We start from the raw sequence: 24,888 nt of genomic DNA, 5'->3' as shown, positions 1-24,888 counted from the left end.
AGCTCTACTTGTTTGGTCTTGACTTGCACAAGACCTGTGTGTGTTTGTATAGCTAGGTACATGCTTGTCATAGTCATGCATTTGCTTCCATGGTATGGCTGAATTGATTTGAATTGTATTAAGGAATCGATGCTTAACAGCTATCACAGTTTGGAAACGCTAATTAAGAATGATTTCAAGTGAACCGAGTATGATTACATTCTTTTCAAAAGAATCTGTTTAAAATCAGACATTCGCCCATTCCTTTGCAGAGATATGGTAGACTAAGAATTTCACTGTACTATGAGCTCTGAATATGTCTCAAAGCAGCAAGCATCTTTGGTCGTGTAATCCTTCTGTAGAACTACAATTATATAAAAAAAAAAGTAATTAGTTAAGAGAGAGAGATAAACGATGCATCATTTTATAGGTTTTGTACAGTTATAAAAATTGAAGATATCAAAAGTTGGAGCTGAATTGTAATTAGTAGAGCACATTAACATGTGAATAGGAAAGACATAAAGGGAAGTAGGACAAAAGGATTTATGGAAGATTGATTATCAACTCACAAGCGGAACCTTGTTGCCCAACATTTTCTTAATACCAGGCTAATCGTTTGGAAGATCTCTACTAGCTCTTAATACAAGGGATCTATTAATAAAGGAAACTATGAGGGAGGTATTCTAATCTGCTCGTCATTTGCCCCGGCAAGTGCTGGCATGGTGTAAGCAGCCCATCAATCCTAGCTTCACCCCAAATACCGTCATATTTTAGAAGATGGACTACTACGGGTTAGCAGCTGCCCTTCTAGTCGTTGGAACTCTTCAAGTAGCTTGAGAGTTTGACAATTGATTACGGTAGGACTGGCTGTTCAGTCTCGTCTTGGCTGCTCAAACTCAATGGGATAGGATAGCTGTATGGCTAATGGTTCAAAACACAAGAAAACTTCAAGAATTTGTACTATTACTTCCCATACCGCAGCTAACCGTGAAAAACCTAAGAAAAGTTTGGGGCTTCATACGCAGTTTGAATCTTTTGTTTCTTTGCCTACGAAGATGAGAGATAAAGCTCCATTTTGCAATAAATAGTCCTGTTTATAAGAAAAATTAAACTGAATATATTAGAAGATGAGAAGATGAGAGATAAAGCTCCATTTTGCAATAAATAGTCCTGTTTATAAGAAAAATTAAACTGAATATATTAGAATTTTTAAAAATTCTCTTATTTATCTCTATCAGATGTGATATCAACTTTATAAAGGTGACTTGTTGTTAAAAACATAAGGTCACTCCCTCAACGTTTTTTGTTGATAAATATTGCAGCGTGATAATAAATATATATGTATATTTTTTTGTTTAACTCTTTACAGATTATAAATTAAGTGCTTTTAGAGTACGAGTAAGATTAACAATAAAGAAAGGATTACAGTCAGCATTTAAATATCCTCATGAAAAACTTTCACTTTAAAAGTATTGTAGTGCCCACTGTCCACAATATTGTAATGCAGAAAAGTTTTTTTTGTATAGCTTTCCTGCTTCATGCCTTGAAGCCCTGTTGTTCAATCACATGCTTGTTAAGGAAAAGGAAATCTGGTAGATTTCTGGTATATATCGGCCATTGATCTCACTGAAATAAGAAAAGCATAATAAACAGATGATGTGAGGAAGTATTCTAGTAGTAATGGGCTGTGAAGTCTAGAAAGGAAAGATAGTAAAGGAGGTATTGTCTTTCAGTATGGTGGAAAGAGGGAGGGTATATATAGTGGAAATGGGTTAATCGTTTTACACTAATCTAAACCGCAACTGTGTTTAGGATCAGTTGCAGTGCTGCCACCACCGCAACCACCATCAGTCTGCAGATAGTGACAACTCTTACCACAACCACAGATACTCATTATGGATGGATGGAGGCACAGAGACCTTTAAAAGAAATCTGTTGGGTAAATCATCATTAGAGAAAAGCCTCACTGGCCTTACAAGTGCAAAGTGAAGTTTGCCAGCCAGAAAATGTGTTCTTTGCAAAAGACCAGAAAGTGATTTGGCTTCTGTTTGAATTTTGTTGTCCTTCTCTGCTGGGTGACTACTCATCCATCCGCCCTCTTTCTCTCTGTCTGTCATCTTCTCTCTTTCCCTCCATCCCTCCCTCCCTCTCTCTTTACTTCCCTCTTAATTGTTCTCTTTTCCTTCTCTTCCTGTTTCGTACTATCTCTCTTTCTCATTCTCCATTCATTTCATGTTCCTTTTAACTCATTTGGGGTCTATGTTCTGTTTTCACCTACCGGTATTTTTGCTTTTTCTTCAACATCTGATCCTTTTCTGAGCAGTTTCACAGTAACTAATTGAAAAAAGTGTCTTCACTTCCCATATATGTTAACAGTATTCATCAAAAGCAAATACTTTCTCGATAGGGAGTAGTAAAAACTAAGATGAAAGACAATCATTTGTATAATATGAGTAAATATGAAAATAATAGGATTCTCTCGCTCGAGAGTTGTACGAAATATATGCAAAAAAGAACAACTTTATTATTTTCAATGTATTTGAATTGGTCTTGGGCCTTTACATTCCAACTAAAAAAAAAATACAGAGAGAAAAAATACAGAGGGAAGTTTCTTCATGTGCAAGCAGTTAATGATTATCCTTCATTAACATGTTTAAGCTTCATATCAAGTTATCAACTCTCATTTCCACATCCAGATTGATGTGATGTTTTTTCCTCAACTTTGCCCAATTTAGTTGGTACAGTTCATTAGAGGTGTAATTGGAGTTCAAAGTCAGTCGAATCAAGAGGCTAGAATAGAATTATTACTTGTGTGAAGTGATGTGATGGGCTATTGGACAAATACAGTCTCAGAAGAGGGAAAAGTTTGCTTGTTGGCAAAGTGTTACCCTTTCTGACAATTATTTCAACTATGGAAGGAAAGATTTGTTTTTCTTTCTGAGAGCAAGATAACATTTAGATTGATATCAAGTTTAAAATAAGATGGAATTGTCCTTTTTGATAATTAGATTGTTCAAACATTTTCAAATAAAGTATTACTTTAATGCTTTATGAACTAAGGAAAACGACAATAAAATTGAATTCCTTAAGAAGCCATAAGAATCACATAGTCTATCATTGGTTGTAAGACTCTTCCAGACAAAACTCTGGCTCCATTTAAATCACCGAAAATTGAAAACAAACTTTTCTTCTCAACTCCTCCCCTCCTCTGTGCCGTTGAATGCCACAAGGCTTCACTCACGTACATAACTCATACAATACCAACACTTCCAAATAAATTTCCACCCAAATTCATAAATGTCAGCGGCGATTATGAATTGGATTTGAAATGAAGGAGCCCCGCAGATCAGAGAAGGAGAAATGCAGAGAATAGTGGGATTAGTTAGATTATTGTAGAAATAGGAAGACATAAATAATATAGCAACAGTTGTGTGCGTGTTACGTCTAGAGAGAATTGATTGTCTGGTTTTACTTCTTGAATATTGCGTGCCGAAGGGTAGTATTCCCCATGACGTGCTTGTATCGTCTGCTCCCCACCTCTCCCCACCCCACCCCTACAAGAACTTGAGTGTACTATTGAACCAGATATGAGCAGGATTTCTTGTCTATTGTTTTGATTTTTTCCTTTCTGTTTTGTGCTGCTGATTTCTGCATTCTTTTGTTCCTGATAAAAAGGAAATAGAAAGAATTCAAAGGAAAGAGTCCCCTGTTTAGAGAGCGTTATTTTATAACTTGGGAATAGTTATGTTCCTTTTTTTTTAAATGTAAGATGTTGAGTTTATTAGAATAACAATATTGCTGAGTAGATGTTTGGAAAAAAATTCAAAAAATACTCTCTCTTAGCCTTAAAGATTTGGAAGAAATGTATTCTTGTTTAGGCCCCATAGCCATTCCAGTGATTAATAAAAATTCGTTCGCCGGCTAGTTGCCTTGGCTTGTTGTAGATGCACTCAGATCTTGGAAGCTGTCGTCATCCCTACCTCACCTTGGCTTCTCAATCCACATGCATTTATTTGTCTGTCATCATATCACTACAGCTTGACAAATTTTGCTTGTCTCACCATTATAATTCCACTCTGTTATTCCCTCCGATCCTTTTGTTTTACCCCTCTCTCTACCCTCTTCCTATTATTCTTCTTCATTCATTTTATTTCACGTTTTGGAAAAACCTTTTAAATTCTTTGCCGTCCGCCGCTGTGAAGTATTGCCACCAAATGAAGCAAGAGGGGCCCAAACCCCAGAGGATAAGAATGAGCAAAGAAATAAGCATAGTTCTTAGATCGGTTCAGTTTTATTCATCTTTCAGGAAATATATCAAATACATTAATGTAATGATATCCATTGATATACTGAAAGTATTTTTTGTATACAAGGCAATGCAATAATAATTTATTTGGAAGTGGGAGGACCTGCAGAAAAATCTGCCCTTGTAAAAAAAAAAATTCTCAAGGATTTTCTTTTAAATTCCCACACCACACTTGAGCAATTCACGAGCTAAAATATGATCAATTAATGTTTATGACATGAAGTGATATGGTTGCAGAAGCAATTTGAAACCCACTAAACTGGATAAATAGATCAAATATTGGAATCTGTTATCATGTCTTCATTGTCAGTCATGCCATATTCAGATCCAATTTTCTCTGCCACATGTCCATAATTTCTACCATTAAGAAAATCATCCTTGACAGTAAATTGACATCTAAAGTAACCTTGTCAAAGTCTTTTGAAAAACAGTTTCCATTTCCATACAATGGAGAACCTACTCAAGACTCCATACTTTAATAATATTCCCTTATCCTTTTTATCCATCAATTTTTTTTTTTTTAAGTTTCACTTATTTACTAACAATTTAAAGTACTTTTTGATTCATTTCTAGGTTCTACAAAGTGGTATCTGCTATGATTAAAGTTTGTCTTGATGAAATTTATTCATGGAAATTAATTGTTGATCATTTATTTACAGAGCTCCCTTTTATATATTAAGATGTCAAAATCACTTATAAGCCTATGTAATCTGCACCAAGTCAGTATTGCTTCCAGAAAAAAATTGATAATCATACTGACTCTGTGTCATGTTTCGCCAACAGTTATGTGTGTGCATGGGCAGGGGTGTTTTTTAAAATTTAATTAAATCTTTACAGTAGATTTGCATATGAAAATGAATACCAGTCTAGTAAGTCTAGGTTTCATGCAGGATTTTGTTTCTAGGCCAGGGGGTGTTTCACAAAGATCTTGAGTTGAACTTAACTCTAAGTTGTACTTAAAGGTGAAATTCAAAGAAATTCACAAATATGTCGACTAATGTATCACTAGAAACTGGTAAGCTAACAGATGGCCATCGGACAAGTTTTAGGTCAACTACATATCGGGTGATTTATAAAAATACAAATACAACCACCTCCATAGCAGCTGGGATATACGAGAGATTCGCCAGAAAAGTAACGATGTTTTAATGACGTCACTATATGGACCAACACTGCCCAAGCAGACGACATCCCATCGAGAATGAACATAATTGCAAAGCAATTATTTGTCAAATTATAATGAGTTTGGTGTATATAAATGTAATGGCATGTCAAACCATTCATAAGGGGATATGACCCGATTCTGATAACTAAAATCTTTTGCTTGTAAATACACAGGATAGGGGTTACTTAACGATCAAAGAAACCAGACTTTCAAATTGAAAAGCCCCGGAATGATATTAAGGACGGCATTTGTTCCCTCTTGAAACGCCGAACATACCCCGGTGTGTGCAGCTGAATATACAATGGCGTCTTATTTTGTTTACAAGCGACAGATTCCTTTATTTTTGTATCGCTGCATTTGTCATCAAAATTAAACCATGCGCGGGGTTTAGAGTGAGGCAATAGATCATACATTTAGCCTGCCAGTAGTGAAGTAAGAGAAAGAACTCAAGAGAAGATGAAAACACAGGCACTGAAAATGTGTGGGTTGTCATGGGACATCGTCTGCTTGTGCAAGTCATGTCCATACTGTGATCTCACACATCTCAGCAGCGTTCGGAGAGCTCTTCGGGTGCTATGCCGGGGCTGTATTTAAGCATTTTTTAATTTATAATAATCGTTACTTCGAATGTTTCCAAGCATTGAATTTTGATAACCTTGTCGAATCAAAGTTTCAACTTTGCAATAATGAAAATAAAGCTAGTTTTTAAAATCAATGAATATCTACTTTAAACATTATGGAGAGCCATTTGTAGCCTTAAATTATTTTTTTTTAAAGAGAAAATTCCAAGTATTTTAGACATTTTATTAATTCCACATCAAGAACATGAAATCTCCTTGATAATAGAATGATTTGAATCAATATTTTATGCCTTTTAAAATAACTTTTCATAACTGTTAGTGTTAAGTCCAACTTAGAGACAAGTTAAACTTTGGATCTTTGTGAAACACCCCCTGGTCTCATACGGTTTGTTGTCTGAAACTATTGACATGTTTCCTCTGGTCTTAAAATGATGAGCAATTTGCGTGTTTGGGAATGACACACGAGGTCAGCGTTCTCATCAGTACAGAGGAGGTACTACAGACATAGCAAAACAATCCTTTTACTTTCACTTGGAATACGGCCCAAAACACAGGTCAAATCCTGTAAGCTTTCTCATACTCAAACTCAAGACTAACGTCAGAGTAATGTAGGACTTCTGAGAAAAAAAAGTGAAACCTTATATAAAGTAGGCTATGACTAAAAGCATTGAATACATTTTTCAATTTCCAACTATAGACTTATGTTTGAAAACTTTGAATGAGATTACAGAGAATATATTGCATCTCAAATGACCTAAATCACAAGACTTCATGAAGCAAAGTAGAATAGTGTTGGTCATTCCTGACTTGGATACAAAGTAGTCTTTTTCCAATAATAAGATATTCGCTCAATATGGAGAGTTATATTTCATGAAATAAATGTTTATCTCATGTTAGTTTTGGTATGGGTGTAAATTTGTAACCATTGATAATGTAGAAGAAAAGATATAAAGCCACTCTGACAACTACATGTAGAAAAAAAAAAAACTATTACAAAAAATTAAATCAATTTGAAGACAGTTGTGTAGTGAAATAAGGTTGTACTAATGCAAATGTCATGATTTGAGGATATTTCTTACGAAGTTTGAAAGATATGATTTGTGATTCATTTTTGCATGAGTGAATGACATGTTTAGTAAAGTTTTGACGATGTGAGTAGACACGATTCCTCCTCGCGGAGCATGACCATGACCCTGTCTTCCACCATGCCTGCTACTCCGGGTAGGAGAGAGGAAGAAGAGGCGCCATGACATGATGCTCCAGTATCACAACATTTGAGATTCTTTCCTTTTCTATTAAATAAGATAGTCTTGATTTGTCTCAGTTGAATTGCAGTTTATGACCTTACAATGTCAACAGGCTTAATATTACTTGTATCTGATATTTTCTTCCATTTTAATATGCTACCGGGTAATTTCTTTTCATTTCTTTAAAGATGTTTAGAAATGTGTGTCTGGCAAGGACATCTCTTTTCTAAAAAGTTACCTTATAAAGATAAACCAAAGCATTTTGTAATTGGTTTGAACAGCTGATCATTCATTATGATTTAACACTAATGTTTGTTTTGCAAAATACGCATTTTATCTAACATTTAAAGGTACTATGTCCCTTTTGCAGCCAACCTCAAATTCTGTAGAACTTTGCAGGAATTATGAATATGTCATGTATGTCCTATCTGTGAAATTTAAACGTTAGCAGTGTCCTCATATTCAAATTACCGTAAGCAAGGAAACCTGTTTACTTGCTAGACTTCACTGTCAAACACTATTGAGTGACTGACTGGCTTTTTTTCTTCTTTGGTAATAGCAAACATTAAAAGAGTTGTAAAGGGTACATGAGCATTTGTCTACATCAATAACCCACTTCTTGTGATGGCCAAGATTAAACTGATTGAATCTTTGCGCAGCATAAAACGTATGACCATTCAGTACAATTGTCTGAAAATCAAGACTATTACTTTTGGGCTCTATAGCCCTAAAGTCGATTTGACAACTAATAGTCATTATTTTCCCACTTGATGACATTTTCAAGCCCCACCTTTTATAGGGAAGTTCTAAATAAGTATTATCTTTCAAATGCAGTTGGAATTTAACTTTTTCATTTTTTTGGCCTGCAAATGGGAAATAGTACCTTTAAGCAAGCAGAAAATCGCAAACTTATGTTTCATGAAGTCTCTATTCTTTGTATTTTTAAAAGATTAATCCATAACCGATTAAAGATCGAAAAGTTTTGTAAAACAAAAAAGCTATACATTTTTTAAAACACTGTTATTCAAGAAAACGAAACATGCTTTATTTGAACTATGTAAAGATGCGACGATGTAATTTCAATTGATTGTGCATGATTGTTTGATTTGTTAAAAACATATATTTAATAATAAATTCAAAAAAAAAAAAAAAATGCTAATATTTGTAATATATGAATAATTAACAATGTACTGGTATACAACTTTTCCTCTTGAGTCTAGAAAATACTACAAACTGGAGATAACTATGCTTCATATATATGTTGTTGAATATATGGCAATACCAGGACAATTTTCCTAACAATTTATATAATTCTTTCTTTGTTTCACAGCCTGGTGGTCCACAGTCATTATCGGAGAGGGGAGGCATGCTATCACAAGACCTCAATTCTGGACAACCATATGGAGGTAAACTATTTGTTTTAACAAATTCTTGTTGATTCTGTTTGTTTGTTATTTGTTTTTTGTTGATTTTGTTAATATTTATTTTACTTTTCTTATTGGAGAGTTGGGGGAGGGAAGGGGGCATTGAGCAAGAGATATTTACAGAGGTCATTGATTCATAAATTCAACTAGAGTAGGACGTGGTATATTTGTTTCCCAAAGTGATCAGATCCCAGTTTTATATTACACTGTTTTGTATTTCTGGATTGTAGTTGATTCTGCTACGGTCACCTTGTTCTAATTTGATTCCATTTTGTCCAGCTCAAAATATCATCACCTAAGAAACAGGGACTGCCTCCTCCGAGCTTGATGGAGATGGTCCTAACTGCGATAAGGGTCTCAAATATGTGGCATTTTCATCCATGGATTTGGGCTTCTTGTGATGGTAGATCATTCACACATGGCAATCTCAGTGTATTATGGCTTCATTTTCACCTCTCAACCATTCTTTTATCCCTGTTAAAATTTCAAGGGTGAAGGATCTAGGTGTAGTTCTTAAACATTTAAAGATATTTATAAGTATAAAATGAGTTGATGAAGAACACGCAAACCTGAGAATGAGGGTTGTATCAGAGAGTTACAGTGACGAGTCTGACTGACTGACTGCATGAAGAGAGGTTGAGTTTAGAAGAGGCATCTTTCTTGTAACCACACATGAAGCGGAGTCTCTGTTTTGAGAGCGTATGTTTATTTTCACTGTGCTTGAATCAGATTCTCATCTCCTGCTGAGAGACATCCTCATCTTCCACCTTAAGTCCTCTTCACATCTCATTCTTAATCCTTATCTTCACCTAATGTCATGTTCACATCTAATCTTAATCCTTATATTCACCTAAAGTCCTGCTTACTTCTGATTCTTTTTCCTCATCTTCACCTAAAGACCTGTTCACATCTCATTCTTAATCTCTATCTTCTCCTAAAGTCCTGCTTACATCTGATTCTTCATACAATCTCATCATAAATTTCTTCTTAGCCTGCACATCTTCATTGTCATGTAAGAATCTGTTAATACGTCCGACTTGAAATTTTCCCATCATACACAATCTCATTTTCATCTATAGTTTCATTCATATCATATTTGTCAGTCTGTCTCTCTATAGACATGTCCATGTTTACCTTCAATCTAGTGAACATTACAGAGTTGCAGACCTAATTCCAACTCATCACAGATGCCCTCATATTCACCTGTAGTGCAGTTCACATCTCAGTCTTTATGTCTTCTCAGCATACACATTCTCATTATCAAACACGGGACCATTCACATTGTTGTTTTTAAACCTGTCTCGTGAGAGACATCTTTATTTTATCCTTGGTCCTTTTCATATCTCAGACTAAGGCCTACCTCAACATTATTACTGTGAAAGCAAGCAGTTACCCCATTAACCCCATTAACTTTTTTTTTTTGGGGGGGGGGGGGGGGGGGAAGGGTTCAGGTTTAGCACATAATCTAGGAAATTGAGGGAACAATATCTTAAAAAAGCCAAATGGCATACACCTATATTTCTGAAATTCACTGCCATGACTAGGAAAGGGGAAATACACCCATATACTACGTTGGTTTTTAGAACAGGTCAGTGAAAGTTTTAGCAATATCCAATTTAAAATAATGAATGTTCACCTTATAATATCTTTAGTTGAATATTGCACACCTAAAGTAAATGGTGAGAATAACATTCTCTACCCTTGACTCTCATGATAAGTTGGTTTGTACCTGGTCATGGTGAAATCAAGGGGGCGGGGTTGCTGCGGCTAGGTGTAAATGGAGTTGTTGATTCATTTATCATGCGTCATGGCTAAACTATTGCTGTCTGAACTAAAGATGAATCCTGGTTTCTTTGATGGAGGATTGGAGGATGTAATTATTTGATTTTGATTTTGAAGTAATCGACCATGGGATGGGAAGACAGTCTGGATGGGGGATGGGGGAGGGGTAATAAATGATAAACCCCATTTGTAGGAGGTTTATCCTCCTTGCGTAGGCATTACGCCACCTCAAGGGCCAGCAGCCGACAAGGGTATAGCATTCAATCCTTTATCTCCCTCCAACGTCTGACTTCAATTTACACCCAAGGTTGTGGAACGCGCTAGGTCCCTTCCAGCTCCAGGATGACTGACTGAATGTTCTTTGTCTATTGTTTGAAAGGAAGTCATGTTGCATACCTGTGCTGTAATAGGAACCAGTCACATACATTCATGTTCCCAAATAAAGCTGGCAATTAGAATTCACTTCGGTGTAGATATTTTTATAAACACGAAATTATGTGAGAATCATCAGTCATGTTATGGTCAGTTCATATACCGATAGATTAATATTAATTTTTTTAATTGAAAACCTAGTTCCACTCATACTCTTGTTTTGAATAGACGTATCATTGATTTTTACCTCGAAAATACATTATTGAATTCTTCCACCTTAGCCAGTCTAAGTTTGAACATATTTGTCTCTACCTACATCCAAGAAAGACTTGTCCCCCTTCTGCGAATGCCCATCATGCATTCCCCCTTCCTTGAAGAAAGTTGAGGAGTTGTAAGGAAGAAGATTTCCATCTGGTGACAGACATGAATTGCTTCATCCTATCTCAAGTCTGGTAGCTAAGCATATTCCTTGTTACATTGAGAAGAAAGAAACCCCCCTGCAAACTGGTTCCAGATTTGTTGTGTTGTTTGCTGATGTCTTCCAAAGCCCTAAAGCATGTGGCTTTTGACAAATTGATCAGGCATGGGTTCAGCTGTCTTACTGACAAACTTTGGGATAGGTGGGACTAAAGCTGTCATAAATGGGCTACCCATGTCACTAATTTGAAATGAAACTGCAACCTCGTTCTTACTCGAGAATGAAAGAAGTATGCAAATACTTTGATGATGCTTGTACACGGGTATTATGCTTCACTGGTGCATGTTATAAATAGTTCAGCCCGATTGTATTTGTTTAGTGTGGCCTATATCAGTTATATGTGATATAAGTAAAAGTGAAATATTGCTTCTTGGCAGTCAGGCTTGATTTCGTAAAGTCACAGGGTGATTGCAAAATTTGTAATTGATTCCACCTGTCTGGTTAAAATAGCCCAGCTTTATTGATTTATCTGACACTTTTCATGCTAGAATATTATTCACAATCGTGGTATGATCTGATCATGAATAGACAGTTACCGTGGTTACAGGTCAGAGACAAACATGACTAATTAATCAGTAAATCAAGAGCTTAATGTCAAGCTATTAGCAGAACCTTTGGGGGTTCCATATTTTCTGCAAGTCACTACATGAGGGAATGGAATGCACTTCAGAAATGAGAAAGGGTTTCTTTCTGAGAATGCAAATGAGGGAAGTATGGGGATGGTTTTGAGTGTGAACAGATGAGAACGTTAGATGAAGTTTACTGCTACTCTGAGAGTCATTACTTTGATAATGAATCATGAGATAAATATTTTAGGGACGAGGAGGATTTTCATATTTAAGAGGATTGGAAACAGCTTAATTTCGTCAGCCAAATTTCAAAGAGTTCATCTCATCGTGTTTCTCAACAATGTTTCTTGTCAAAGTTAAAATACTTTGTTTTCGAATGCACTATCAAATGTCCATAGATGATGATTAAGGTTTCAGCCTGAAAACTAACATGAAGCAAACAAATGGATGAGTAATTAATGTAGGGCCTCTGATAAACCATCACAATGGTGACAGGAAAAGTCTTATCATATAGACATGAATTGTAAATATTTCTTATATTTTTATTTGGCAATATGTTTAAGGGTGGAGGTTGGTTACCATGGTAAAGAGGTCATGATCAGAGGTCAATCAACCATTTCTCTCTTTTCTTTACTTCCTTTTCTTTTCTTATTTCTGTTGGTAAAATACATGATAAAAGAAAGAGAGGTAGAGAAAGATTCTACACAGCTGGAGTGAAAGCAAAAAGTCTAGCAACCTGCTGAGAAAGCCCAGCTAATTTGAGCTAATTTTCTCTGCAAGACATACGTTTAGGAAGACAGCAAAAAAGAAAAGAAAAAAAGATTTAAGTCAGTGACTCATGGATTAAACACAATGCCCCCCCCCCCCCCATCCATTTTATTGACGTTTCTTGAAATACAGTTCCTTTTGCTTTCATTTTAGTTTTGTTTCATGACTATTACAAACTTTCATGAAATAAAAGGAGGTCAAGTGCAGGAAAGCTGACTCATATCAACCAGGCTATATTGTAATTTCTAAAAACCAATAGTTTTTTTTTTCTTTTTTACTATGGTTACATAGGTTCAATGGCTTTATTCGGTAACATACTTTACACATGTTTTTCCAATACATGCATACTGTATACTCTCATATATTTTCTGATACATTTGTTAGTTAATAGTTTGTTTCCTGACTGAAAATTGGTGAGACCTCAAGTTCATGTGTGCCTTAGCATCCGAGCCTTTCCCCTTCCCTGAAACACAGATGAATCCCAGGTGGTACTTCTCAATCAAATCTCTCCGGCATTTCTAGAAACATTTCTCCTACTCCAGAACAGGGATATGTTTGTGAATTTATGCAATATGCTCCGGAATAGACGTGTAGTTTTCACCTCTACTTTTCTCTCTCTCTCTCCTGTGTTATCTCAACCTCAGTCAAGTCAGACAACATGTTTTGAGCCCAAGTCCAAATAAGCCATGGATTTTTCCCTTCCATCCGAGCCCAAAGTACTTTCAGATGACAAAGTTTACAGCATCTGTCTATTTTGCATCTTGCAAGGAGAGCAAGAATGGGATGTGGGGTGGGGGAGGGGGGGGGGGGGGCACAAGAAAAAGGAATTAGTTAAAGAATATAGACTAATGTAGGGGAGAGAGGGTGGGGTTGAGGGAGAGGGATGAGGGTTGAGGAAGGTCATGAGAGGGGCAAGGTGTAAGAAATTAAAATGGAACAGAGCTCGAAACATAAATGGAGAAAGTGTTATATATAAAAGCAGTATAATTTTGTGTAGAAATAAAGAAAGGGAGGGGGGAGAAGGGGGTCAAAGGGAGATCATTTAATGTAGGGAGGAAAGTGAGAGAAGAGAAAGGAGGTTGTGAAGAAGAGAGAGTGAGTGACATAAATAGCAACGAACACATATTTGATTATTTTAGTTTTTACAAAATAAATAGATTAAAGTTAAAAGAAAAACCTCTAGTATCTTCTGTTAGGAAAAGTTTGTTAGTACCTGTACGAAATCAATCAATTATTGGTTATTGTTAATTATCATGACATTAAATAATACATTAATGAAGTCTTTATTCCATTAAATTTCACATTATTATAATTTTTCATAATTTCATAATTTCAGCCCTATGTAGTCATGGGGGAAGCAACATATATTTGAAGGAAATGCTTTGTACTTGTTTATACCTTCTGTAATGAATACGATGAATCATTGTCATATATACCTTGAGGGCATTTGAATAAACAAGGATCTCAGAATGTCATTTCAAAAGGAAATTCAAATTAATATGAAGGATTATCTAGATCTCTCAGAAGAGTTGTTTGGTATTTGAGGTTCTGGATCATAAGTAAATAGAAGGGGAGAAGTGTGCTTGGAAACTTGCTCACTGATATTAATTATTTTCCACGACAGCTGATATTTAAGAATATATGCATTTCACATGAATTTAATATACATTGGAAAAGTAGTGTAGGGTACTATGCTACTAAAAGGAAGTCAAGCTCCTTGTAAGTCTAATTTAATATACCACCAGGGGGTAAAACTTGGAAGGAAGGAAAGAGAGAGAGAGAAAAAAAAATGCCAGTCTTGTTTGGAATTGGTATGACAACTGTGTTTTGAAGAGTTCCAGTGGAAGAGTTCTCAGGACCTCACATGCATCTAATGTTTCTTGGGGTATGGTAGTAAATGATACTGCAGTAGGTCTACAGTTGTTGAACCCACTTGGAAAGCACTAGGGCAGTTACCATGATAATCTTCTATTGAAAATTTGAGAAATGGGAGAGAGAAAAAAATCATAATTAGGGTTAAAAGTATTGTATTTTGGTCCAAAGGATGTTAACTCTGTTCGGTTAAACAGGTTCCATAAGTTGACTCTTTTCTGGCCCCCACAGATGACATAACATGTATATATTTTTTACAAGGGCTGTTTTTGACACTATAGCATCACAGCATTCTGACAGTACCCTCCCTTTTAATTTACTCATCATTATGAACATTTAAGAGGTAAATTGCCCTTGGCTTCCAGCTTTTCCCCCTTCCTATTGAAGGTGAATCTAGGAACCTTCAAGTTAGTGTAGCCGGATGATTATAAGGCCTACACTGTTTCTGTAGACGATTGATCAAGATAACTCTATTGTATCCAATTATTCACTTTTGATGCTGATCTTGTATGTAGGGGCTGATGACCCTAATGACCCAGGACCTGTCTTCTCTTTGCCCCCCTATCCTATGCCACCATCATGCATGTAACCACCCTCCTGTGCCCCTCACTCATTGTGAATTGGTGTTAATCAGTCTTGGCATGTTATGGGCATGGGGTAAGTCATGCCCTCCTTACTAGTCATGACAAAGTCATATCAGTGCATATCAGAGGAGTAGGGATTCATATATGAAGAAATGTGAACAGTTTTATAAAGAGAGAGAGAGAGAGAGAGAGAGAGAGGGGAGAGGGGAGAGAGAGAAAGACAGAGAAGGCGGCCTGTCTTCATCAACTCAAGTTTGCCAGATAACCCGCTATTTTCAGACATGGGATATTTTCCTGAAGCTCAAAATTGCGTCTTCACTTGACCGATACGCTTAACACAAACTAGCTCGGACAGGCGCAATTTTTAGGGGGCAAACTCGAGCTGATGAAGGCAGGTCTAGAAAGAGGGAAAGAGGGGGAGGGGAGAAAGAGAGAGGGAGAGGAGAAAGAGAGAGTGAGGGGAGAACGAGAGAGGGACAAAGAGAGAGAGAGAGAGAGAGAGGGAGAGATGGACAGAAAGAGAGACAGAACGAGAAATAGAGACAGAGACGAAGGAGGAAGGGGGAAGGGACTACAGATAGACTGGAGAGAGAGATGGGGAGAGGGGGGCATATCCTGCTATGTAGCCTATGTTTGGTAATAAACTAGAATGACATCCTCAACGACCCCCTCAATGAGGGGAACGAGACATTTCAATTCAAAGAGGAAGTTTTTGGCCGCCTCGACCTCCGGAGTGGAAAAGGTCCTTACAAAATTTGTCAATCATTGGCACATCCAACTATGGGTAGAAAGATGGGACGATTCGGATCAACTTTAGCTTCAATAAATAAGAGTTTAAAGAAGTAAACTGAAATTATATGTCCATATTAAGAAATAAGCTATAAGGAGAATATGTCATATCAAACTAAATAGATAACACCCTTCTGGCTCTCAGGACCCGATTTGAAACCTACGGTGCCTTGAAGCCCTACTTTAATACAGGTAGAAACATTTTCAAGGGTATATCAGTATGAACAAATTCAAAAGGTAAATGAAAATTTAGATATTTAGATGAAAGACAGAAGGAGGGATTTGTAAAAGAAAGTTGAAATGGAGCAGCAGTCTTGGGACGCAGAGAGGTGAAGATAAGCCAAGTTCACATGGCTGGCGTAAGACGAGGAGGATTGGATGATGATTCTAAGGAAGTTCACCGATGAAATCATAATTCGATAGCGGAGGTCGACAGAGATTCAGTTTGAAATTGAGGCGTAATTCAATCAGTGGCCGGCCCAAAATTTGGGATATAAGATTACTTCTTTAGTGTTGCCCAAGCACTGGAGGTGTAAAGGTGATAAGGCAATTTATTGACTTCCCAAACATTTTAGTGGTTTATGATTGCAGAGGGAAGCTAATGCAACCGAAATGAATGTTTCCTACTGCGATAACTCACATATATCTGAGCCGAGGTTTTGAAGCCAGACATATTGCCGTTTCCTAGGTTTGCAAGATAAATGCCTTAAATGTCACACTCCTCATGAAATGATTAATGTGAAGTTTTACCAACACGTGAAGAGCAAAATGCATGTAAATACTGTATTTCTTATTTCTTGTCCTCTATAGCTTACCATATCTAAATCGATCTCTGCTCCTTTTTATTTGTTTTCTTTATTACACTTTTGTTCAACCGTTACTTTATGATACGAATGAAAGTGGTCAATGTTGTCATGTGAAATATTCTTTATTCCATCTGGGTCCTTCAGATGCATTAACAATTGTACCAGGGACCATGTTCAGAGCTTCAGTCATTTTAATTTTGTATTACCCTTAATCCAACACCACCTAAGGATTTAAGCCGACTAGCTTTCATTGAACTAGTCTCACTGCTATTTCTGCTCATGTTTAAATGTGACAATTCATAAGGTTGCTCATTTTTTTCCTAAAATGGTGTAGGTGAAATAGTATAAACAAGTTTATAGCAAAGTATATTAATTTTGAAATGACATTATTTTGTAGTGATGTATGTTTTGATGATGTTTGATTTTGTTTGTTGTTACAGTGCATGCGGAGATGATGGGGAGTGGACTAGACAACGGCCTCAAATCACCTACCAATACCAACACAAAGAAGAAGACCAAACCAGAAGAGAGCAAGACGAAAGGAGGTGGAGGAGGAGGAGGAGGAGGTGGCGGCGGTGGAGGAGGATTGATGCTGGATAATGAGAGAGAAGACGGAGGTCCACAGTCCACGAAGAAAGGAGATGCTGCCAATGCCATGAAAAACAAAAAGAGGTTCAAGTATGTACAATAAGGCTCTTATATTCTCTCCTTCGTCAGTCAACATTGACTTTATTGTCAATGGCAATTTGTTACTATCTATGATTCTCTATAGGAGTAGGGATATCTCAATTTTTTACTGGAAACCGATACTGGTTCTAGAAGATAATCACCATAGGCTTCTTTGTGTAAAATGTAGGTTTGCTGGCTCTAATTTTTTTATTTACCGACTCTTGGCTTTTACACTACTCGACCTGTAACAGGGAAATCTTACATTAGAGAAATTGCGGTTGAAGTCGGTTGAGGTGATTTTTCTCCCAGTTACTAGGAGGGAATGACTATCATTATAGGAATATAATCTTGTAGAGAAGATTATACTCAATCTTCACAAAGCATGACTGTTCAAAATTCAAACATTAATGTGTTCATCTCCTTGCTGAAAATGATGAGAGGAGGAAAAACTTATTGATGTGACCTGTCACCGGCAGCTTATAGTATTGACACTGTGCTTGGGATCGGGTATCGGATGTAATTGAACTCTGAGAATGACACAAGACTATCAGGGTGATTCTTCCCTTAACCCTCACAGTCTCAGCATTTGAAGTGCTATCAACCCAAAAGGCTTCATCTTTTTAAAAGGGCATTGAAGGGCCTACTTGATAGAAACATTAAACTTGTAGTTTCGCTTTCAAGTAATCTTTTATAGCTTGAAGGGATAAGGTGAGGTAAAAGCCAGGGCGAGAGTACCGCACTAAATTTGATATGTCAGATACATGTACGATAAGAAGGATGGATGGTGTCTAGGGAGTTAAACTAGAGCAGGTTTGGAGGCGCTTGTGTCTTCTGCTGACAACCCTCTTGTTGTTAATCCCTTCTAATTACCCTGTTATTACCCCTCTTAATCCCTCGGCTTCCTCTAATGAGACAGAGATGACAGGAAGTCTACTGGATTATGGGTCCTTCCCCTTCGCTTAATCCAAGTCCCCCTCAAAGTTGCTCTAGAAAGTTTGTACTTGTGTGTGGGTTGTAAGGGATGAAGTAATCGCCCATTGGGGTGCATAAATCACGTATACGAGTACAGAACTTTATAATTCGCCAGCCTACCACATTTCTAGATGAGGTAGCGAACAGTTTGACTGTTTGACCCTTTCTCTAGGTGCCGTATGAAAAAAAACATGCAGAGACTTTTTTTGTGATTAATAGGTTTAATAGTAGGCTTGTTAGGAACAAGAATGAGTTCAATTCAAATGTTCAAGCATGAAATGTAATGTACATGGTTTGATTTTCTGAACTTCGATTACCGCATGGATAATTATGTAATCTATCTATTTAATACTCATGTGAATCTTCTAGAGCATAATGATGAAATGTTTAACCTGCTTCTTTCGATTGAATGGGGAAGGTAGATACAAATGTGACTAACCCCATGCCCTGGTTTTATCTCATCCAATTCAGGAACGACACAAGAAGTGGTGGTGGTGGCGGCGGCGGCGGTGGTGGTGGTACCGCTAGTGCCGCGGGGCAGCTGCTCTCAAGCCTGGGCAAAAGTCTATTGCTCCTCAATCCTGGCTCACCAGAGTTAGTACTCTCTCTCTCCTTTACCTAACACATTGTCAGAGCTTTTCTGACCTAACACCATGTATGTCAGAGCGGAGCATGCATGAACCTAAGAGATCTAGACGTGACTTTCAATCAGTTCAGCCTATGACTTGCTTGAGAACCACTTATAGGATCCTACAGACCGTATTATTGCATTTAGGTCATAATGAGTTGGGAGTATTAGTATGATGTAGGCATAGACAAACCAACCAAGTTTCTTTTAAAGACATCATAAAATTATACACATTATGAATTACATTCATTTTGATGGAGGCATATATTTGTTCCTTTTAAATATACAGTCAAAAGCTGTAAATTTTAATATAAGTTGATCGCCTCGAAGGGAAAAGAGATTGATGTGCCAAATAAATGCGTATTTTTTCCAGTCATTAGCAAGGTTACTACACCATATTTTTCTCATAAGAAATTATTGACCTACTTATCCAAAAGAAAGGAAAAAATAGAGATAAGACAAAACAGGAAGGAAGAAATGGAATAAAGAGAGGACTTAAATGAGGTTGGTTGTACTCGTTGACCTGGTAGTGAGGTTTTGTGGTATTGGTTTACCATCTTCGTCAAAGGCTGACTTGTACATTAAAACAGAGCCACTGGCAAATAAGATCTATTCCTTCTTCCTACTTGATCAATTACATATGATTATTACATTAATACCCACATTTAATGAGATGAGCATAATGAGCAAATCGATTTTTCATGCAAGATTTTTGCCCACCCTGGACTGCTTGCTAATGAAAATGGCATACAGTGATAGGTTTATCTTGAAAATAGATCAAGAAATTAGGTACACACGTCTGTAGGCGGTTGGCCCTTACATTTCAGCTTGAATTGGTCATGATTTGGTCTATATTTCATAAGCTAGGGCATGATGTAGAAAAGCTTGTTGTCTTTTCAAATTTGTGGATCTGACTTCCGTATTACCTGGTCTTTTTTTTTCTTCCCCTTTTTTTCTTCTTAAAGATGTTTACCCCCAATTGGCCCCAAATACACAGTTCGAATGACTGTATCATGCAAAATATTAAGTCGTTGGTTATAATTGGAACCATCATTTTATATATGATAGATATTTAAAACTAAAATAGGTAGTTTGATTTAGAACCAAAATACTAATTAATTGCAAAATGATGCAAATGTGTTTCAGTGGGTTGTAGAAGCACATAAATTGAGTTCTTTTCTTTTAGATTATTCAATTAAAAAATATCCATTGAAGGAGCTTTTTTATGATAGATAATCAGGACCGTTCAGAAGACTTTCTCTTGATAATTAGATTTGTTCCGTTATTGCTCTGCCTAAAAATTAATTTAGTTTGAGAAAAATTTGTTTATTTAGCATTCAAATAATGTAATTATGTATTTTTCATATATTATTCCAATTAGTAGATCCAAGCTATTATTTGCATAGAAATTCATGAAGGTCTTTTGATTTTTGTAGGAGTGAGTCAGACGACGAAGGGCTCTCACCTGAGCAGAAGGTGGTGAAGGAGAAAGAGCGTCGTCATGCCAACAATGCAAGGGAGCGCATCCGCGTTCGGGACATCAACGAAGCATTCAAAGAACTGGGTAGGATGTGCCAGTTACACCTCAAGCAGGATAAGGCCCAAACCAAGCTCACCATACTACATTCAGCAGTCTCAGTCATCACTACCTTGGAGCATCAAGTTAGAGGTAAGTTCCTCCTCCCTCGAACCCAAAACCCAAAATGGTTTTCATTTAAAGCCCATCTGTACTAGTTTATAGGAGGGATTAGACCACCCTGCAAGGTCACTGGACAGGTGGTTATCTCATCAACTCAGCTCTCAATTAACATAAGAAAAATATTATCATGGGGGACCAATGGTCACCGATTAGGCATTTGTTTCTATATAGAGGGAGCAATTTGCTGCAAGTAGTACAGTAGGGCTTAAAAAAACTGACTATTCAATAAAAATACAATTCAACAAATTTGTGTATGTGCTTTTCGTGGATGATGCAGATCATGTACTGCTGAAGGTATGTATTGTAGAACGTCATTAACAATCAAATATTATTTCTGTTATGTACTGTTATGGGTAAACCTGTGCAAGCTGTTGGACTCTGGAGTTCATCATCCATGATTTGGAGATCTAAAAAAGTTATTATTTTCAGAAAAAGTTTTATTTTGATGAAATAAACAAAGTTTTTCATATTTATCTATCTTTGCTCAAATGCCATTTATTTGTTCAGTTTCAAAGCATGATCTTGAGCAGCCTAACTGTTTGGTTGTATGTCTCTGTGCTATTAAACAGAACGTAACCTGAACCCCAAAGCAGCGTGCCTTAAGCGGCGAGAAGAAGAGAAAGTGGAAGAGATGCCTAACAGAGGGTCTCTTGGAGGACCAGGTCCTGGTTCTGATCCTTTGGTCTCACAGTCTGGACTAGCAGGTAGGTAAGTCTCTGTTTCTCTCAGAACACCCTCTTGCATTAACTTACAAAGCAAGCAGGCTAGCTCTGATGGTTGCAATGAGACTCTTAGGTTAGCTATATTCTCTAAATGGTGGATGGGAATTCCAGTTTGTTCATAAACAGCAGCATTTCTAGTATAATCTTTATTATTGTAGAATAAAGTTTGAAACATGTTTTTTCGCATGCCCTATTTTGGAGTGAACTATTTGTAAAGTGTCAAGTAGAGGTACAGTCAGTTTTGAGGTACAAAGGAAATACAAGAGGCAGATTCAAGTCAATACTTGCAATTGTTTTGGCAAATAGAACAAACTGTTGTGGCTTTTGGTGCAGGATATGTTCTGTCACTTTGAATCTTTCTCTGGCCTTTTCTAAGTTTGGCTGTTACATCTATGTTCAGGGGTAATCGTTTTGGTTCCAAATATTTCTGACCCGGCTGTAGTACATGGAAGTGACAAGTTACAGGAAGAAATCGTTTAAGAGTTAACCCAATGAAAAACAGCTCTGCAGCATGGTGTGTCTTTGTCTGCAGTTCAGGGTGAAACTCGGGCTAGAAACCCTATGATTGTACAGGCTGATCCTGCCAGGACCAATAAACGCTAAGCTGGCTACACCAAGTCATTACTGAAAGAGACGGGTCAGGAAACAACGCCCCTTGAATTCGGTTCCAATTGCCCCACGTCAATTCCCATGAGGTGTGCAGACGCGAGCCACTGTGACTGGGCGAGGAGCGCATAACCCCAAAGACCTACCCACGAAAAGTGCTGTTTAATCGCAAGTGGGGAGACCAAGATTTGATCCTCATCCTGTTTTGAAGGGCAGTTTGTTTTCTGCTCGTAATATTTTGCTGAGGAAACTTAACAAGTAATATCGGTTATCATAGTGTTAAATTGATGCCTTTCCTGTTGAGGCCCTTTTTGTCCCTTGGAGGATTCGCGGGTTGTCAATATTTGGGAGCGGAGTGACAAACGAAATCCGATGTGAGCTAGTTTTCTTGTTAGTGTGACCCTGAGCCGTGAAATCTAACACCATAACCTCAAACTTATTGGCTGGGTAAAAAGGGAGTCGATATGTGTATCTTTTGCGCGTTGGTGATGGCTTATCATTATTGGCTTGCGGTGTGGTCTTGTGGCATGGGTTATTGAGTCAAGTGTCATTAGAATCAAGGAAGATGTCTAGGTGTAAGACCTAGATGACTTGAGCCTTCATTAAATCTTTTAACATATTCAGATTATGAAAAGCCCCTGTTTATGAAAGAGATAGAAAATTAAGAAAAAGTAAAACTGGGTCTAACCTTTACAGGTCAATGTCGCAATGTTACGGATATAAAGAAAATGGAGCAATATCATTCATACATTTACCGTATGTGTTTTATATGCATCCTGTTCAAATGGCAGCATATTCATTTCTTATGTATACACTTTGTATGTTTGGGAATAAAGGAAAGTAAAAAGACCAAGCTTTTTCAGCCCTCCTTGTTTGCTGACAGGGCTACAATAACCTCATTTCCATCCACATACTGCAAACCAGACTTTAATCATGTTGCTCCTGCTCAACACTTGTTGGTTGGTTGGTTTTATTTTCTGTATAAAGATTCAAATACATACAAGTGATTGCCGGTATTCGGAAGAGCCACAATGTTTTGACCATCGGGATTCCACAGCAACCCTTGGTGTCTCATCTGTCTCTATCCGTAGCTTCATTGACTTTTTTCCTTTCTTACCTCCGTCTTTGAACTTGATAGTTCTCCGATGCAAAGATAGTTATTTAATGAATCAAATGTACCAGTGTATAATTTCCTAATGGGTAATTGGTACAGAAAATTGCTTTATTACTTTTTTTAAAGTAAATAACAACCTCTTCACACGTATCTGAGTTTCAAATAATTTAATATATTATATATTGCAAGAAAATCTTGGCTTGTTAAGTTTATTCCTCTATTTCGTTTATTTTTTGTATTTACTCATTAGGCAATAACCTCCATGGTCGGGGAATGCAGTCCTGTTTGGGGCAGTCATCGGGTGCACCAGGAGGCTACGCCAACCATCTTTATGACAACTCCATGTCCCATGGCGCCCCTCATCAGACCAATCTGGGCTCTATGGGAGGGGGACACATGTCAGCCATGGACCTCAACCCTTCCCCATCGTCTATGGGAGGTGGAGATCACATATCCAAGAGCGGTCTCTCGCACCTATCGCACTCGAATGCCCAGCCGTTAGAGCCACTCACGCCGGAGGATAATGACAGTATTGCTGTACAGTAACGGCCACTCACTCGTTTGTGAGTCTGCCGCTACAGACCCCGCTTGACCGCCAGGTGGAGCATCACTCTTTATCTTACTGTGACTAGAATAAAGTGAGCTCGCCCCTTGACAAAGGATACATGGAAGCAGTACAAAACCAAGACCAAGTCGTTTTGTTTCAGACTGCCAACAACTTTCACTGACTTTGTTCTGATGTCCTTGATCACCCGCGCGGGTCTGTACCGGTAGACCACATCTATGTATTGCAGCCGTGCAGCTTTATCGAAAAGTCTATTAATTATATATGCCTGTAATGTACATTGATGAAGTCATTAACTTGATTGGAAAACACCTCTTCTATATTTGTGAAGGAGAGAATTTTTTGTATAAGAAAAATGAATTGTTTTCCTGTCTCTCCTTGTTATTGTAAAGTATCATGATTGAAGAGAAGGATAGATTGTAATGTTTCACGTCGTCGGTGAAACCTTGGTAAAAGAGATGTTAATGGGTAGTGCAGATATCCGGTGAAGGTACTAAGCTTTTTTTGGATGAAGACACGACAGGATACCTTTCTAATTTTTCAGATGGCTTTTATTTTTAAAGCCCTGAAACATGTGTGCAGATATCATTTCATAGTATTTGGGTTTCTTCTACTTTTTGTTCTCTTGTATGTTTCATAATAGGAGTACATTTGCCATCATACCTTGTTATTCACTGTAAAGTTGTAAAAAGTTTCCAGTAAAAAAAAAACATGAAAAAAAAAAACAACAAGGTGTAGTGACGGCAGATTTATTTCTGCATCCAGCTTTATCTGGATCAGCTGTATCATTTTTTTGTAAAATAATATTTTATTTCTTCTGTGTCTGGGTAATCACAATTGTTATATTAAATGTTTCACTGCACAATAGTAGTCACTTGAATTCCCCTTCAGTTTCTCCCTTTTGAAATGTTTCGGTGCTCATTATTTGTTTTCCGTTGCCTAGTCTCAATGTACTATCAACCATTTCTTTCTCAAGAGGGTGTATACGTTTTGTCATTTATTCTCTCTTTTATCATTAAGTTTGTGTTTGTTAGGTCAGCATTGCTATGTTGTTGCTCATTTAAACTTTTTCTTGTTCAACAGACGGTGCAATCTTGTATTTAAAACACATGATTCTAACTTTAGCTCCAAAATTTGGTGGTAAATGATGTTGCTATCCTGAGTGCATTGATATTCTTCCCTGCCCATGAA

At 37.2% G+C, this 24,888-nt stretch overlaps 1 protein-coding gene across 9 annotated transcripts in view; it reads left to right on the top strand.

The window, feature by feature from the left end:
* Nucleotides 1–24,125, top strand: part of LOC581618 (transcription factor 12) — a 97,789-nt gene extending 73,664 nt beyond the window's left edge. For all 9 annotated transcript variants that reach the window (XM_030985759.1, XM_030985748.1, XM_030985752.1 and 6 more), the window contains 6 exons: nt 8,609–8,684; nt 17,163–17,400; nt 18,835–18,957; nt 20,428–20,660; nt 21,260–21,394; nt 23,383–24,125. In XM_030985759.1, coding sequence (XP_030841619.1) covers nt 8,609–8,684; nt 17,163–17,400; nt 18,835–18,957; nt 20,428–20,660; nt 21,260–21,394; nt 23,383–23,678 — 1,101 coding nt within the window. In that variant the 3' untranslated portion in view covers nt 23,679–24,125. The remainder of the gene's footprint in view (nt 1–8,608; nt 8,685–17,162; nt 17,401–18,834; nt 18,958–20,427; nt 20,661–21,259; nt 21,395–23,382) is intronic.
* The last annotated feature ends 763 nt before the right edge of the window (nt 24,126–24,888 follow it).

This window comes from Strongylocentrotus purpuratus, unplaced genomic scaffold (genome assembly GCF_000002235.5).
Source record: "Strongylocentrotus purpuratus isolate Spur 01 unplaced genomic scaffold, Spur_5.0 spur5_contig_836, whole genome shotgun sequence".
In the NCBI taxonomy this organism is placed as follows: domain Eukaryota; kingdom Metazoa; phylum Echinodermata; class Echinoidea; order Camarodonta; family Strongylocentrotidae; genus Strongylocentrotus; species Strongylocentrotus purpuratus.
The sequence above is the reverse complement of the archived record's forward strand: the minus strand, read 5'-3'. Positions and strand labels throughout refer to the sequence as shown.